The sequence below is a fragment of the Cyclopterus lumpus genome, chromosome 3, assembly GCF_009769545.1.
Source record: "Cyclopterus lumpus isolate fCycLum1 chromosome 3, fCycLum1.pri, whole genome shotgun sequence".
Lineage (NCBI taxonomy): Eukaryota > Metazoa > Chordata > Actinopteri > Perciformes > Cyclopteridae > Cyclopterus > Cyclopterus lumpus.
This window is the reverse complement of record NC_046968.1, coordinates 2,014,361-2,032,776: the sequence shown is the minus strand read 5'-3', so window position 1 is coordinate 2,032,776 and position 18,416 is coordinate 2,014,361. Positions and strand designations below refer to the sequence as shown.

The 18,416-nt window shown below is 40.6% G+C and overlaps 1 protein-coding gene across 1 annotated transcript in view; it reads right to left on the bottom strand.

Moving 5' to 3' along the window:
- LOC117727702 (transmembrane channel-like protein 3) overlaps window positions 1-14,764 on the bottom strand; it is a 48,184-nt gene extending 33,420 nt beyond the window's left edge. Inside the window, exons 1-6 of the mRNA XM_034528133.1 lie at window positions 14,643-14,764; window positions 9,942-10,088; window positions 4,435-4,510; window positions 2,331-2,412; window positions 1,979-2,085; window positions 1,294-1,392 (exon numbers count right to left, since the gene is read on the bottom strand). Coding sequence (XP_034384024.1) covers window positions 1,294-1,392; window positions 1,979-2,085; window positions 2,331-2,412; window positions 4,435-4,510; window positions 9,942-10,088; window positions 14,643-14,764 — 633 coding nt within the window. The remainder of the gene's footprint in view (window positions 1-1,293; window positions 1,393-1,978; window positions 2,086-2,330; window positions 2,413-4,434; window positions 4,511-9,941; window positions 10,089-14,642) is intronic.
- Window positions 14,765-18,416: the final 3,652 nt, after the last annotated feature.

The following is an 18,416-nucleotide window of genomic DNA, read 5'->3' as shown; positions in this document are numbered from 1 at the left end:
CAGTCTAAAAGCATTAACAGTTCAGCAAACAGAATCATTAGAGATCACCATGAATGCTAAATCTGTTTGATGGATCTCGTCAGATGCATATGTAGAGTTATTGCTTGAAGCAAAAGTATTCAAGTAATAATTAATTAATAGCAAAATATGTAACGGTTAATAAGTAACTCAATAACTCAAATATTAATCATGAACCAATTAATTAGAATGAAAAAAGTGATGATACTCAGCTTTCGCCATAAGACACCATTAGTGTAAGTAACATATTTTAACATTATATTATATTTAAGAAACCAAATAATTTTGGAAAAATAAATGGTAAATAGACCTATACTTCTAGTCTTGTGACCACTCAAAGCTCTTTAACACTACATGACATCATTCACCCATTCACACCCATTCATACACTGATGGGAGGAGCTACCATGCAAGGTGTCACCTGTCCATCAGGACTAACTAACATTCATACACTGATGGGAGGAGCTACCATGTAAGGTGCCACCTGTCCATTAGTACTAACTAACATTCATACACCGCACAGCTACGGGAGCAATTTGGGGTTAAGTGTCTTGCCCAACAACATAGACAGGAGAAGCCAGAATTCTTAACTATCTCAATTTGATTTGTTGACCAAAATGTGACAATGTACAGTATATATAAAAATCAATAAAATACTCATTACAAAAAACAGTAATGAGGTGCATGTCTGAACAGGAATTTGGATTTTTTTTTTTTTTTTAAAGAATCAAAAAAAATACACAAACACAACAGAGGCAATTAATATCCAAGAGACAAAAAAGAAAACTGAGCCAATTTGAAGCCATCACCTAAACATTGTTAAACACTACATGTCATCATTCAGCCATTCACTAATGGCTACCAGGCAAGCTGCCCATCAGGAGTAACTAACATTCACATAGCAATTACAAATCGTAGGCATAGCTACGGGAGCAATTTGGGGTTAAGTGTTTTCCCCAAGGACACATCGACATGGGCTAGTGGAGCCGAGGATCGAATCACCGATCCTCTGATTGAAGGACGACCCTATCCTACCACTGACCCACAGTCTCCCCGGTTGGTAGCTCTTTAAAAAAAGCTTAATGCACAGGAAACCGTGATTCATTATTGCCTTTAAATGACATTTATATGTAGATATTTAATAATGCTAAGGTCTTTACACGCCCAGTATACTTAGAGTAGAGGTCAGAGAGGCAGTAAAGTAATGTTTGAACAATGGTCCATTGTACCTGTAATGTGCTATTGACAGAACAGTCAAATGAAAAAGAGGCTTACCCCAAGAGACCAGATAGTGTCCAGGTCCTGGGCTGAAGCCATATGCTCCTTGGGGATAGTTTTACTCCTTGTTGTTCCAAACGGAGCTCCAGCCAGCAGCTAGTATCAACAAACACAGACCAATACATTATGATATTATTACAGACATTTAAAATACTGACTTAGATCTCATGTCTGTGATTTCACTACAGAGCTGGGGTTCAAAATATGGTTAGCTTAGCATAAAGACTGGAAGCAGGGGGAAACAGCTAGCTTAGCTTTGTCCTACCAACACCTCTAAACATCTAACTGACTATATCTGGCAACTCATGGTATTCTACACAGAACTGCTGAAGGATAAACTATAATGTATAAATAACAGCTGAAACATATAATCCATCCAAAGACCATGACCTTAACACATATACAGTATATATATATATATATATATATATATATATATATATATATATATATATATATATATATATATATATATATATATATATATATTGCAGTAGTCGCCACACCATCGAAGTTTCTTGTGAAACGTTCTAGTCCGTATCTATTCTTATTATTTAGAATCCGGGGGTGGAGTATCCATCAGCAGACCTGCTGCCTTGGCCAACACAGACACTTGAGTGACCAGAGACTGTTTTTGTATTAATGAAACTTGTAAAGTATACAGTGTGAGAGACTTGCTGACCTCTGGTAGGACGATGAAGGCTCCAGTCATGATGGTGAGGACAATGTTGATCCCAAACAACCAGCGCAGGAATATAAAGTAGGAGGCCACGCCTGACCCAAAGTGACCTCAACAAGACACAGGAAACATCTACTGAGACATGTTGATATGATGCACAGTCACAAACTCTATTGTATGTTTCTGTGCCCTGAAAAGAACAAACACCATCTAGTATGACCATACTGAGGGATGACTGTCCCGAAAAAAAGGAATTTAGGTCTAGGTGAGTCAAGTACTAAACTTTCCATTACATCACTGGATATATAGCAATTATAGCATTACTGTTATTCATTGTGTAAAATAGATGACTTACTTTCTATTTTCTTGATCCTCACTTCCCAGGGAATGAACAGAACCACGATGTTGTAAAGCACACGTGAGAGTTTCTTCAGCAGCTGGAGGAGGAGAAGGCAGTTTTGAGGAGCACTTTAAAGACTTACTGAAACCTCTGAGTGACACACACCTCTGCAATGGGGCAGTAATAACATGAAACACAAAACATAGAACATAAGTCCCTTCATAATTACAATGATAATACTTTGTGTTTATAGAGAGTTCTGAAGATACGCAAACACTTTACATGGAAAACTAGAAAGGTGCAGCTCTCCGCCAGGTGAGCACAAGAGACTCAGACATAACATTTAGCTGGCGCTTTTATCCAAAGCGACTTACAATTATACAATGTAGAACAGCTACGGGGAGCAATTCAGGGTTAAGTGTCTTGCTCAAGGACACATCGACTAGGGCGGGCCGTGAGCGAGGATCAAACAGCCGATGCTTGGATTGAAAGACCCACATGCAAACCACTGACCTACAGCCTCCCCACAGACGAGTAGTCCAAGAGGACGTGTCACACAACAGATACGCTGTCTAAAAAGGCTGAGCGGCGGCGATGCACTCAGTATTCATATATTATGTGGATGAGGTTAGGCAAAAGGCCCATGTAAACATCCAGCAATCACTATTGGCTTAGAACACAGGTTTTGAAGAGATATACTCATAAACTTATTCTGTCTTTGCTTCTGAAGCATAACATTTCGGAAGTAAATGTGAATCATAGGTGTTTCAGGTGTTCAAACCCAGCTGTTTTCTGTTTCTGGAGAGGGTAGTCTTTGGTGTAACAGCTGTCTCAGATCAATGACAAGCATTCACACACATTCTCACATAGGTAGCACTATTTAGGATGTCATTTTGTTGCACATATTCATGTTGTCCACATAAGACCTGATCTGTGAAGCTCTTTACGTCATCAGAAAATCAGAACTGAGATGATAATTGTTAATCAAGATAATGTCAGCTGGACCCATAATTCTCATTTTCAATTATCTGTGAGCCAAACTGTAAAATAAACAAGTCATCATCAGACTGCTCACTAAAATGTATGCTAATGGGGCCTGAACATTTTAATTAAACAGAGCCTTTACAACGGACTATAAATTCACTCATGCTGCTGTGCTACAGTTGCAAAGCTTTATTTTCCCTCTCTGGAAATAAGTGCACGCAATACAGCGAAAATGATCCACAGCATGTGTGTGTTGGGCTCACAGGAGGCAGCCTGCACAAAGGACAGCCAGCATGTTTGATTATCATCTGGTTACTGCAGTGCAGTACAATAACAGAAAGAAGCTCCCCTCAGCATACACTCAAACAGAATAAATGCAGTTGTGTGTCGAGCACATATTTTATTAAAATCAGCCAGAGCAAAGCCATCTTTGTTGTTTTCAATTTCATATTCAGGATAAATCTGTTCCACCTTTACAACAAATCTGTTCCACCTTTCAATTTCATATTCAGGACAAATCTGTTCCACCTTTCAATTTCATATTCAGGACATATTCTGTTCCACCTTTACAACATGGTAAATAAACACAAGTCCTTAACTCCACAATCTTTCTCTGTGGCTAGGTGCGATGGGGGGGCCTTGGTCACCCCTTGATGATGATAACCACCATGCTCCATCAACAAAAACAATGTATCACACAAGTTATTTTAAAAAGGTTATTTTGTTAGTTATTTTGTTAGTTATGTGACAAATAAGTCAACGTTAGATCACATCAGAGGGACTATGGATTATACACACAGTGCATGACTGTTCGTAGGTATTGCGATGACATGTGTATGAGAACAACCAGACCAAAAGGAGCCTTGAGAATACAATAAATATTCTAAACCAGAAGTTTGGTGTCATCCTGACATTTGGTTGTATGTTTTATTTTAACCAATCAGTGGTGGTATGAAACACTTTGATTCTTTCCATGTCTGCGCACACAATGTAATGTTAACCCTTGAAGGTTAACATTATGCAACATATTAAAAGTGGAAATTCTAATGGACTACAAACAGTTTTTCATTCTCTACAAACTGCATTCAAAGCTATGGGATCAAAAACATACTGTGAGTATGAATGACATACATACATCAGCTCCTGCAGTCTGGTAACCTCTGGTTCTGGTGAGTCGGCCCTCATACTTCAGAACGATCTCTCTGGCCTGCCTGGGACACAAAGACACAAGTGGTAGCTCACTAAGTACATGTACTCACAAATTGACTGGACTTGTATTCTTAACTCAAATACGTCCATTTCCATCTAGTACTACTCCACTCGATTTGTGAGGGAAATATTGTACTTGTAACCTCCATCTGAGGGATGTGATTATTAACTGGGAGAAAAACATTTTTAAAAGGAATGATAAGTGGTGGTTGCACATGCTTGGGTGTCCTGGAAAAATTATAGTGGATGAGTGAGAGTTCACGACGACCATATTGTGAAAGTGAATGTTTGCCAATTCAAAAACACATAGGTCAATCCAAAACAAATGCAACATCAGAAACATCCTGCAAATAAAGCAGTGGCGGGCCGTCAGGGCCTTCAAAGCCTTCTCTGAAGGCCTAAACAGAATCACAAAGTTATAGCTATTTTATTAATTTTCTTATTTAAATTAAAAAAAATTAAAAGTATATCTATTTTATAAAGTAATTGTATTTCACAAATACACTACATGTATTATAATTATTCTCATTGCACAGACAGGAGTCTCATGTGACTCTGGTATTCCTCATGCATAGGTAGCTGCTTAACAGCATCGTTATCCAATCACATCGCATGTTGATGGTCACGTGGGCCGTCTAACCAATCACACGTCCAGGCTTCTAGAAGACTCTCTCAACTATTTTAAACGGGTTTGTCTTCCACGTATTTTAAACGGGCTTCTTCCATATGGAAGAAGCCCGTTTAAAATAGTTGAGAGTCTTCTAGAACCCTGGACGTGTGATTGGTCACACGGCCTGCGTGACCATTAACATGTGCTGTGATTGGTCATTTGGCTACCGTGACTCGTCATCTAACAGAAAACTATAGCACGGTTCATGTTATTGAAACTGTTGTTTCGAGAAGTAATTGAATTTATAGTATTTTAGTTATTTCATCTATGGCTGAAGGAGGACTAGAACCGGACTTGGTGGCAGATTTACTTGCAACACCATTCTCAAGGAGGACGTTTGAGGAAAAGCACGAAATCGTAGCAAATGGCCGCCCTACCCCACAGCTAACAGCCTTGACCCAGCAAGAAAAAACATGTATGCGTCACTTTCAGTTCGCCAACTACGATATTCCTGGATGACAGCATCGGAGAAGAGTTGCCAACTGTATTGCTGGGAATGCCTTTAATTTGGACTGAGCATCTTGGTTTTTACTGCCACTGTGGAGCGGACATTCTCAGCCTTAAAACGCATCAAAACTACCTCCAGAAACGCAACTGTGGAGGCTCGGCTGTCCAGAGGGACACACAACCGCGTCATCGAACTCTTTCTTCGCAAAGAGAGGAGAATGGACTTTGTTTTTAATTGAGCATCTGGTGAGTTCACTGCTTTTTTCTTTTTACATCTGCAGTAGCGTTAATGTGTCTATGAAAAGAAACGTTGCAAGCTTGTCCCAGTGGAAATGTTTTGCACCTGTCGGCCACCATTCAAACCAGTACATTGACCCATATCCTTCTAAAACCAGAAGAGTAGCATACCGGTTCCATTAAAATAAACTACACATCTAAAATGATTGTGTAGCTTTACAGTCCATTAGACAGAGAAACCAGCTCATCCAGCACTTGGGTCAACTAAGAGGGCTATGAGCCATGTATGCTACACTCTAAGGAAAAGAAACTGTAGTTTTTACAATAGTGGCATACAGGGGTCCTATTTTGTCACATTCTATTTTTATATTTGATTTTTACGGTGAGTAAAAAAAAAATGGGATGTGATATAGGAGCAGTCATTGCAGTGGGAGTAATCGCTGACATTCAGCCTGAGATTAAAGAGGGTGTAAAAGCGCAGACTTGCATCCCATCCTTGATGATGGTAATAAAACCTCTGCAGTAATAACAAACTGCCCATATAAAAGCTGTTATCCATGGCACATACTCAGCACATCTTGAGCTCTCTATCTCCAGGTTTTCCCTGGCTCAGCCTGTTCTCTATCTACTGGTCTAATTACATCCAGTCAACCCATGGAAGAGCTTCTTTAGACTTCACAAGGTTCATGTGGGATTTGGACACCTGGCAGAATGTTCACACATGTTGAAACATCTTTCACAAAGATGTTTGCTAAATGTAAATGTTAACAAGGTAAATGGTAGTAAATAGTTATAACTTAATGAAAATCAAAGTATATTTTTAAGTATTCAAAAACTGTTAAATTCAAATCTGGCTGTGCAACATTTATGAAATACATTACTATGCTAATATGACTTATGCCTAAGCTCTGTGACTTCTAGTAGGAGTAAGCAGTTAAATAGGACGCACACACATGAATCAGCCCATAAATATGTACAAAAACTATTCTTCAGTGGACCTCTGAGTTATAAACAAGGTGGAGATCTGCAGAACTTCTAGAACTAACCATGTCTCCTCAAAATGACATCCATGTACTATTAATCTGCAGCAAATACATTTTATACATACACGGTTTGAATGAATATTGATGTTTTTAAGATGAAAGGCATTTTTTGTGATATGCTTGACGTGGTGTTCAAAAGAGAGGGTTGGATCAAAGATGATAAAGATGACACCAAGGTTACAGATGTGTGGCTCGCATGGCTTCTCCTACCATAGCTACGCTGATGACACCCAACTGATCCTCTCGTTTCCCCAATCTGAAACACAGGTAGCAGCATGAATCTCTGCCTGTCTGACTGACATCTCTCAGTGGATGTCCGCACACCACCTGAAAATTAACCTGGACAAGACTGAACTTCTCCTCCTTCCAGGAAAAGGCTCTCCCACCTACGACCTGACTATTAACTTCAACAACTCAGTGTTGGCTCTGACTCCGACTGCCAGGAACCTCGGTGTGACACCTGTCAGTCAACTCTCCCTGACTGCCAACATCACCGCAACAACACGCTCCTGTAGGCACATGCTATACAACATCAGGAGAATACGACCTCTTCTCACTCAGAAGGCAGCACAGGTTCTGGTCCAGGCTCTGGTCATCTCACATCTAGACTACTGTAACTCCCTCCTGGCAGGTCTACCTGCTAATGCCATTCGACCTCTACAGCTCATCCAGAATGCAGCTGCTCAACTGGTCTTCAACCTCCTAAATTTACCACCTCCTCTGCGACCTTACCGGTGGCTGCAGCATCCGCTTCAAAACATTGGTACTTGCGTACCGTGCTGCGAACAGATCGGGTCCGGTCTACATCCAGGACATGGTCAAACCGGTTGAATGCACTTATTGTAAGTCGCTTTGGATAAAAGCGTCAGCTAAATGACATGTAATGTAATGTGTGTGGAAGCAGGAACAGAGGTGCCATCAATGGAGAGGGAGACGTTGTGATGGGATTTGTTTAGTGATTTGCGGCCGATGATGATGATGATGATTTCAGATTTGTAGCTGTTGAGTTTGAAGAGCTTGGCTTGCATCCAGGTCTTTATATCTGTGAGGCAGTTGCTGATAATGGAGTTGGTAGTGGGAGTGATGGATTTCATGGAGATGTAAAGCTATGTGTCGTTGCTGTAGGAGTTCTTTCACATGGCGTTCTCCAAAAAGAGGAATGTAAACAGCGAGACAAGAGCCTTTAACAAATTACCAAATTATTAACAGTTAAACACGTACGTATATGCCGTAATGATTATTAAAAGTAGCAATGTGAAGCGGCACTACGAGACAACTCTTTTGAGCAAATGTTCCCACTCACATTCAAAATGAAAGCATAGAAAATATACCTAGAGCCCGAAATGATCAGACACATTAATTCACTGTCCAACATGCTATGTTAACAAAGAGGGAATTAGAGCTGGATTAAGAGGTTTCCAGAACCACAGTTAAATTCCCTGCACACAAATGCATCTTTTATCAAAAGATGAAAAGAATATAATCTCATGTTGTTGTTTTTTTTGACATCACTTCACCCTGAATTAACTGAATTTAAAGCTGTAGGGAAAAGACAACTTGATTTAAGTTGAAGTTGATTTAATGTACAGTGTATGAATGTTAGTTAGTCCTGATGGACAGGTGGCACCTTGCATGGTAGCTCCTCCCATCAGTGTATGAATGTTAGTTAGACCTGATGGGCAGGTGGCACCTTGCATGGTAGCTCCTCCCATCAGTGTCTTAATGGGTGTGAATGGGTGAATGATGACTTGTAGATGACATGTATACTTGAGAAAATGTATTTATTATTAGATGATGTAATATTTATAATTCATCCAGTTAAAACCAATGATGAATATTGTTGAGATATTATTATCTTTCTTTTCTTTTAAATCATAGCGCAAGTTAGACATTATTTTGATGTTCCGGATCTTTGTATGAGGAAATTCTCTCTAACTGGACCTTGTTGAATTTGAGTTTGTGGCAGTGGGGTGTGGTTAGACTCAGCTGTAGAGTGGGTGGAGCGGGGGTGTGGCTCAGGGAACAGTGCCGGAATGATGTCTAATCAGTCTCAGCTGGGGCTGAGGGTTAATCAGTCTCAGCTGGGGTTAATCGGGTTGTCTTTTCTCAATAAAGAGCAGGAGGGACTGAGAGGTGAGAGGAAAGAGCGAGGAGCGTCACCAAGCCTGTATGTGTGTTTGTTGGTAATAAAAGCATTTTGGAACTACCTCAAGCTATGTGCTGCCTCTGTGCAAGTCCGAGACTCACCGGGTAACAGGGAAACCTGTTACAGAGTTGTACAACTCTGAAATAAACAGTCAACAGACAGATGTCTGACGTAGACTGTAGGCCAACGCCTCACCTGAAGATTCTAAGGCAGCTTGTTATTTTGAGCGTCTCTCAGCAGCTTCAGTTTGCTTGCATAGTCTTGCCCTGCTGTTAGTAAGTAGTTGGCTTTCTACAAATAACAACTGATGACTGTAAATGTAGATTGTATAGAGGTAAAACACTGCCCCCGTTTTTTTCAGTGTTTTACCCAAATTACCACATTTCCCTAACCAAAGTGCCTTCGTAGCCTAGACTTAACCACATGCTCCTGTGGACACAAACCGTAGTCTGTGGTGTCACACACTTTCAGCAGTGGAAGAACTGCTGCCAGGGAACATAATACACAGCAATTGCTTTCTGTCCAAAATGCATTTGGCAAACCATTTAGCAGTAAAGTGTACATTTGTAGGAGTTATCTTGTCACACTCATGTAGCACAAGATGCAAACTAATAAGGAATACTGTAGATCAGTTAGATAGCTTAGTATCAGTTAGCTGTTCATCTTTGGATGTATTTCAGTAACACAGCCGGATACACAGTCGTTATACCTCTCGTGGTTTTGGTGAGTGAGCTGCTAAGTCATACTCACATTAAATTCAGTGACATTAACGTATCTATAGCACTTTCATTAAGAAAAGTAGCCTTGTGAGTGTGTTCACAGCAGAAGAGGAGGGAAAGAGTAAACTATCACTCCACAGACACAGAAGGAACAATCACACTTGGGGGTACTTTAGGACTTTGAGCTTGCGTCTCATTGGCCATGGTCTGGTCCGAATGTTGGCGATGATCTCCTTCTGGTACTGAATGTTCTGGAACATCTCCTCTGGATCGTTGCTGTCCACCCGCTCTTCCTCTTTATCTTCATCATCCGAGGAGCTGCAAAAGAAGACAATGAAAAAGGGACCAGTCTGCTAACAGTTAAGAAAAACTATTGTTTTGGGCTGACCCCAAATGTTTCACTCAATAAAAGAGTAATAAAAGAGAGGATTAGAAAGATGATTTTATAGCCTTAAATGTTTGAGATCAGATTAAACCAATTAGATGATACTCATGGTAATGATAAATAGACTGTACTTGTATAGATCTTTTCTAGTCCTACGACCACTCAACGCTCTTCAACACTACATGACATCATTCACCCATTCACACCCGTGACTGTGGGTCAGTGGTGATCAGGGTCGTCCTTCAATCAGAGGATGGTTCAATCCCCGGCTCTGCAATGGATGAATGATGTTGTGTTAAAGTGCTTTGGGTGGTCGGAAGACTAGAAAAGTGCTATACAAGTATAGGTCCATTTACCATTTACACCCAATCATACACTGATGGGAAGAGCCCCCATACAAGGTGCCACCTGCTCATCAGGACTATCTAACCATTCATACATGACATACGTGACATCTACGGGAGACATTTGGGAAAGGCTAGTTTATTTGTATCACACATTTCAACAAGGCAATTCAAAATGCTTCACATGAAACCATTAAGCATCAAAACATAATGCAAAAGAAAACAAGATGTCAGAACAATTAAGAACATTCATAAAAACATTAAAAAGCTCAAAATAGAATAACTGTTGCAGTACAAATTAAGTAATACAATGCAGTAGTGAAATGCAGGAATATATTAATTGAATCTGGTTAAATTAAAGGCAATAGCAAACAGAAAAGTCTGCAATCTGGATTTAAAGGAGCTGAGGGTCTCTGATGTTCTCTGAGGGTATCTGAAGGTCTCTGAGGGTCTCCGCAGACCTGCAGCTTTCAGGGACTTTTTTCCAGATATGTGGAGCAGAAAAACTGAATGCTGATTCTCCGTGTTTAGTTCGGACGCTTGTAACAGAAAGTAGACCAGTCCCAGACGACCTGAGGGGTCGGCATAGTTCATAAGGTAGCAGCAGATCACAAATGAAGTTCAGATCGGAAGACCATCCTTTACGCTAGGATCGTAGGCCTCTCACTTTTACTGCTCCCTCACCAGCAGCACATATTCTATACCGGATGTCACTGTCAGAGGAGTCATAGACTCTATCAGCTGTTTAACAGCTGGGCGCCCCCAGCCAATAGTGCAGAGTCACACCCTCTTTGTTAGCTGTTTTTATCAGCTGATAAAAACAGCTAACAAAGAGGGTGTGACTCTGCACTATTGGCTGGGTTGCTGTCTCCTCTAAATGTTCTGGATCCCCTTCTCTAGCGTCCTGCTGCTGTTTCATGCGACCCTGCGCCTCCCCAGCACCATCCACCTTCTCAGATATAGCACCCCATCTGCATATCCAGGCAACTCCAGCAGAGATTTATATATTGCTCAGGGCAAACACAACGCAATCTCCTCGTTGAGTTCAAGCGCCAAATAACTCCTGATTGAAATATATTCAGGCCCTTAACCATTCAATGCTTTATAAACCAGGAGCAGGATTTTAAAATGCATCCTGTGTTGGACAGGAAGCCAGTGCAAAGACCTTAGAATTGGAGTAATCCACTTTCTTGGTCTTAGTAAGGACTCGAGCTGCAGCGTTCTGATTTACTTTTTACAGAGACCTGTGAATGCACCGTTAGAGTAGTCAAGTCAACTGAAGATAAATACATGGACACGTTTCTCTAAATCCTCTAATCCTTGATATATTCTTCAGGTGATAGTAGGCTGATTTTGTAATTGTCTTGATATGGCTGTTTAGGTTAAGGTCTGAATCCATAACTACACCTAGATTTCTGGCTTGGTTTGTGGTTTTTAACATCAGTGATTGAAGCTGAGTGCTGACTTTCAATCGTTCGTCCTTGGGACCTAAAACAATGACTTCCATTTTATCTTTATTTAATTGAAAAAAGTTCTGGCACATCCAGTTCTTGATTTCTTCAATGTATTTAGCCAGCCCTTGTATGGGATAATAGTCCCATAGTGATATAGTTATTTAGTTAGTTGTGTGTCGTCTGCATAGTTATAACACATTTTGTTGCTTTTCATACCTCTAGAAGAGGCCCCAGTATTAGACCACATGTCATCCTAGTCAGCTCTGATGTGTAATTAGCTACAGACACAAAGTATTGTCGGTCGTTCAAGTAGGATTCAAACCAGTTAAGTGCTGCGCCAGAGAGTCCTACACAGACTTTTAGTCTGTTTAGTAGTATGTCATGATCGACCGTATCGAATGCAGCACTGAGATCCAGTAATGCTACGACATATCTACAAATATACACAAATATACACTGACATCCAGTTGTACTGTTTTTGCAGTTTCAGTACGGTGGTGCTGACAAAAGCCGGACTGGAAGACATCCAAACTGTTATTTTCGGCCAAGAAGTTGTTCGGCTGTTGAAAAAACACTTTTTTCATTATTTTACTTAAAAATGGGAGGTTTGATGTTAGCCTATAATTTTTAATTATTTCGGGGCCTAAACTAGCCTTTTTTTAAGAGTGATTTAATAACTGCAGTTTTTAAGGCTTGTGGGAAGACATGAGTGAGTGATGTAAAAAAGACCAGCCCCTGCTTCCTGCATCCAGCCCCTCTGCCTCCTCCTGCCTCCGGCCATGGCCCTGCTGATGCCCCCCCTCCCCTCTACCGTCTTCTGTTTCATGGGTTGTGGAGGTCTGGATCATGGTCCATGCCTACTAATTATTCATACATTTCATTGTCATATTCATTGAATGTGTAGTAAATCTGTAATGCTGTTCATCTGTACACGTGACATCTAATTGCTTCTGTCCATCCGGGGAGAGGGATCCTCCTCTGTTGCTCTGCTGAAGGGTTCTTCCCTTTTTTCTCTGTGAAAGGGTTTATTTCTATTATTTGGGAGTTTTTCCTCATCCGATGTGAGGTCCTGGGACAGGGATGTTGTATGGCAAATTTGTGATTTGGGCTATACAAAATAAACTGAATTGAATTGAACTAATGACCTCCTTTTAGCAGTAGATAGGGAGAGCACAGTTTACATTTTTTTAGACTAAAGTGCAGCTTTTGACACCGTAGTAGCATCAAGGACGCTGGACTTAACTGATTTTATTCTTACCTTTTAGAAATAACTTACTCGGTCACCATAGTTATTTATTCAACTCACATTACCTGTGGTGTACCATAAGGTTGCAGTTATTATTATTATTACTACTCAGAGGAGACCATTTCCTAAAGGCAGCTATCCCAAGCAGTGTAAAGGCAAATAGTAAAAAAAACGTTAAACACCAGGCTGCTGGTAAAATTATTTTATGCACCGTGGATTTGGTTTGTGTCTTAGTTTACAGTTCAGCTTACTGTGCAAACAGAGAAGTTAAAGTATGTGTCCTCATACCACTCATGGACTAAATATTGTATGTGTGCATCACATAACCGATTGTATTAGAAACATTTGAAATGAAGATCTGTGACAGTCAATGTGTTTCATTTAATTTGACCAATTAGTAGTTAATTAGATTAAATTATTTTACTTTGACTGTTGACTCTAAGCCTAATTGATGCACGCTCATCAAATCATAACTTTCATTAATCATAACAACATCCTCAAATTTGTTGATTTGCATTCTGTCAAAAATCCTGATTTATGCTCTAATTGCTGGCAAATTCTGGTGAATGGAATAACTATGATTAGTGCTGATCAATACTGTATCCCCTTGTCCAGTTGCTAATCAAAAGACAAGGAGAATGATGCATGCAGGGTAACATTATAGGCATATGATGCAGGAATTGTCATGTAGGTCTATCTGCGGGTGCACAGTACCACAGGACACGCTAGGATAGGAAAATATCATGGTTTGGGTTAAAGTGTTAATCCCAGGAATTATTTTAGGGTGTGTGTCTCATAGTAAAGTTGGTGTGTCATGTAGCCTGCTGGACTGCAGATGCCCCCTTCTATTTGAAAACACATCATTCAAAGTTGGTCCCCAGCCCCAACTCGGCCACAACAGAAGCGACGTCCACTGATCGCGGTGACCAGAGGAGAGCCCAGTGTCTCACCTTCAGCATCACATGCTGTGAAAGAGACAGCAAAGCCCAGATTTTCTCCTATTTTGGTGTTTCAGAATGCAATATTTGCCTTCTTCGTAGCAAATATTCTCTTAAATGTGTTGTACGGAGTAACTGTCTGTTAATTGTGCATATGACTAAAAGGGAGCATTTCTTTATGTTAATGTATTTTTTAAAATATTTCACCACCTTTCATCTTGTGTATCATCTTCAAATATATAATATATCCTGTGCAACGTATCACAAGAATCAAATCGCATGTATAATATTTTGAGTTTAAAGTAATTAGGTATGTTGAGTGGTGGGACAATGCACTTCTTCAATTGCATTGTCCCTCGATAATGTTTTTGTAATAAATGCTATGTACATTTTTTAAATATCTCAAAGAGAATGAGCCAGACAGACAGAAAAGCAGACAGGCTTGGAGAAATCCTGATAGAAGTAAGATCAATCAAAAGAAGAAGAGTGAGCAGAGCAGACTCACCCTTGCTGGTGGTCCTGGTAGGCTGAATAAATCCTTCTGGAGTTCTTCCTGATACTTTTGTGCCTCTTGGCTGCAGACAGAGACCTGCTGCTGCCAACCAAAGGCTCAGACACTGTACTCATGCTGCCTCGCTGGTCAGTGTGGGAGCAGACACTGCATGCTGCTCAGCTGACTCGACTGGGGGGACTGTAGTGGAGCGACCTGCTGCTCTGGACCCCACTGGAGCATCATACACTACACTCCAGCAGTCTGGGCTGAAACATACTCTCTCATCAGACCAATCACAGCCATACTGACTGCTTAAAGGGACAGCCCCAGAGGCTAGACATCATGTCAGATGCCTCTAACTACTACATCAGTTTAACCAATAAGGTATGGGTGTGTATTATAAGGAGATCAGTTGTTAAAATATGATAAAAACAATAATAGGAAAGTGCTCATTAGAACAGTTACCAGCTCAAAGCCTTCTTTTTGTCATTTAAAGAAAAGCCTAGCTGTGCTGAGGGCAACGGCACTCTCTCTAAAAACTGTAGTAATATTTTGAGCTTTGTGTTAAAAATGCACTTCATCATTTCATATTTCTAATTTTTAATATTTAATTTTTCAAAATCATTTAACCATCCTGTTGATTATGTGTGAATTTTATGATCATGAATTATTTTAATTTGATTTTAATTATTATTTTTATTTATCCATCCACCAACTCCACTGGTTGTATAGTAGTCTATGAAAAAAGTGCTTTACTCTCCTGACAAGTTGTGGTTTATTCATGTAATTCGCGCCTTAGAGGGGGCGTGGCTTATCTCCGTGGCTTTACTCCATGGAAACAGTTATCATTTCCACCATCCACCATGGAAGAAATAACCACTAGTTCTGCTTTATATTTGTTGTGGACATCTCATAAACGTCAGAACATCTAACGCCCTGGTGTCTGGGTTCATAACATCACCCGTAGGCTCACACAGCTCAGTGAATTTTACCGACTAAGTCTCAATAATTTCCGCTTCCAGCGCTACTAGAGCAGCAGCAGCCAGGGGGGCGGAGCGTCTCAACGCTGATTGGCTTTCGCAACTCAGCACCATTCGCGCCACCCAGCGAAAATTCGCGCCATTCGCAACCATTCGCGTCTGTGCATTGAATTTGCATGGAAACACTTTTGGTGTGAACGCAGCATTAGAGTTAAACAGACCATAAAGCTCCAGAACCGCATGCGTATTAAAAATGTTTTAATATTTTTTTAGTCACAGAGAAAAATAGATAGTTAAATTCTGCGTGGACATATTCATTTGCTTTCACTGTCAACAATTCTGGCTTACCTGTATGCTTGATATGTGGCAAGAAATTAGCAAACAACAAAAGAACAAGCACAGAGCATCAGTAAAAGTATCAAGCTGCAGACGAGCGAAGAAGAGCGATTTCTCACCTTCTGCAGCAAACAGATCACAGTAAATGTATTGTTTTCTGTTTGGTAGATATGATTTGAGCCAGGAGAGAGCAGTTCCTGTGATTTTTGAGGGACGATTCGAGGCCGGAGACAAGGATATTGTGGTTGATTGTGTCGAAGGCTTCAGTGAGATCCACGATAACGAGAATATTAACGTGGCCAGAGTCTGAGGAGAGGAGGAGGTCATTGGTGACTTTGAGAAGGGCTGTTTCGGTGCTGTGCTGTGAGCGTTAACCGGATTGAAATGGCTCGAACAGATCGTTGGAAATGAGGTGGGTTTTGAGTTGTGCAGCGACGACGCGTTCCAGTATTTTTGACAGGAAGCGAAGATTTGAGATGGGCCAGAAATTGCTCATGGTCTCAGGGTCGAGTCCAGGTTTCTTGAGGATAGGGGTGACATCAGCCAGTTTAAGTGTGTCGGGGACTGAGCCGGAGTTGAGGGAGGAGTTGATTATTGCTATGATGAGTGGAGCGATGGCTTAAGACATTCCTTGGTGAGAGTAGATGGAGTAAATTCCTGTTGTGAATGAAGAGAGCTCCAAAGGGGACACAGGGGAGAACTGAGAAAGGGGCTGAGGGGTGAATATTGGGAGGGCAGGTTACTGTCCACTCCCTAAGGAACTCTCCCCCCATCACCTGAGATATTCTCCATCACACACCACTTTCAAAACAGCACACATTTATTTAAATCTGCTTTAAACCTGTGATGCTAGTTCAGTATGTTTGTGTTTTGGTTCTTACTGTTATGTCATGTCTTGTGTATATTGTTGTTGCTTCTACACATTTTCTCCTCTATATAAGAGTTTGATATTGTTATAACAAGTAAAATACCAATGCAATGTCAAGAATTGTCTTTATTCTTGTTCTATAATTTCATGAATATATAATATGACTATATATGAACTGTGATAACAAATAGCTTTTGCGGCTCCAGACACATTCATTTGGTGAAAATAGGGCAAAATGGCTCTTTGGATAGGAACAGTTGCTGACCCCTGCTCTAGGGTGTTGTCCGGTCTGGAGTATTTTTGTCAGATACAACTTTCAAAATGCCAAACTTGAGGATTCAACACCATACAATGTATCGACCTTCAGGATAAGCAACTTTAACTTTTGTTCTCAGACATATTCAGAATATTATAATGGGTATATTTTCAATTCAATTCAATTCAGTTTATTTTGTATAGCCCAATATCACAAATTACTAATTTGCCTCAGAGGGCTTTACAATCTGTACACATACGACATCCCTGTCCCAGGACCTCACATCGGATCAGGAAAAACTCCCCAAAAATAACCTTTGACAGGGAAAAAAGGGAAGAAACCTTCAGGAGAGCAACAGAGGAGGATCCCTCTCCCCGGATGGACAGAAGCAATAGATGTCATGTGTACAGATGAACAGCATTACAGAGTTACATAAACACATTACATGAATATGACAGAAATGTATGAATAATTAGTAGTAGGCATGGATCACGATCCAGACCTCCACAATCCATGAAACAGAAGGAGGTAGAGAGGAGGGCGGGGTATATCAACAGGTCCATGGCATGAGGCCGGCTCACCAGGCAGGAGGCATCAGACACAGCCAGGTCCAATGGACCCTATGAGACGTGAAGTCACAAAGACTCCGGGGAGTCACATTTATACACTCGTATTTAAGTCTGCATGAGGACATTTTTTATACAGTAATAGTGTAATGTACCTTATGTTCACTTGGCTCCTGCTCTGAGGGGCTGAATGAAGGACTAACAGATGTCTCTTGTAATTGGTGGCTGCTTGAGTCTATCTACTCAGAGGAGTACTTCTGACCAATGTGTCTTTGTCCATGGGAACCAGTCCCAACTTATAACTTTAGATGAAAAACCTGGATGTTCAACTCAATCCCCTTGAGTGATCCTGTAGAGAGGTTAGACATAGAGCTTGTTGGAACTTCAAAGCCTGAGGAACTGACATTAACAACTGATGTGGGGTCTTGTCTTTTGCTGCCAGTGTTAAACCGTTTAAGCCCGAGAGCCCCCAGAACCTGGGCTACAAGAATATATAAGCTTATCATGCTCCAAACACAACTCAAACATCAACTTTATGAATGACAAAATATCAATATTAATATTTCGCAAACATTTCGACCACTCGCAACGTTTGTGGCTCTTATGTTCGTTAGCATTATGCTATAATAAAACGAACACATTAGCTCTCGAAAAGCAGACAATCTATAGATTCACAAGATATCCATCAAGTCCCATTCCAACAAAGCTTTAGCGATATCTCAACCAACATAACCATGCATACAAAAAAAAATCCAAGCGATTGTAGAGAAATATGACTTA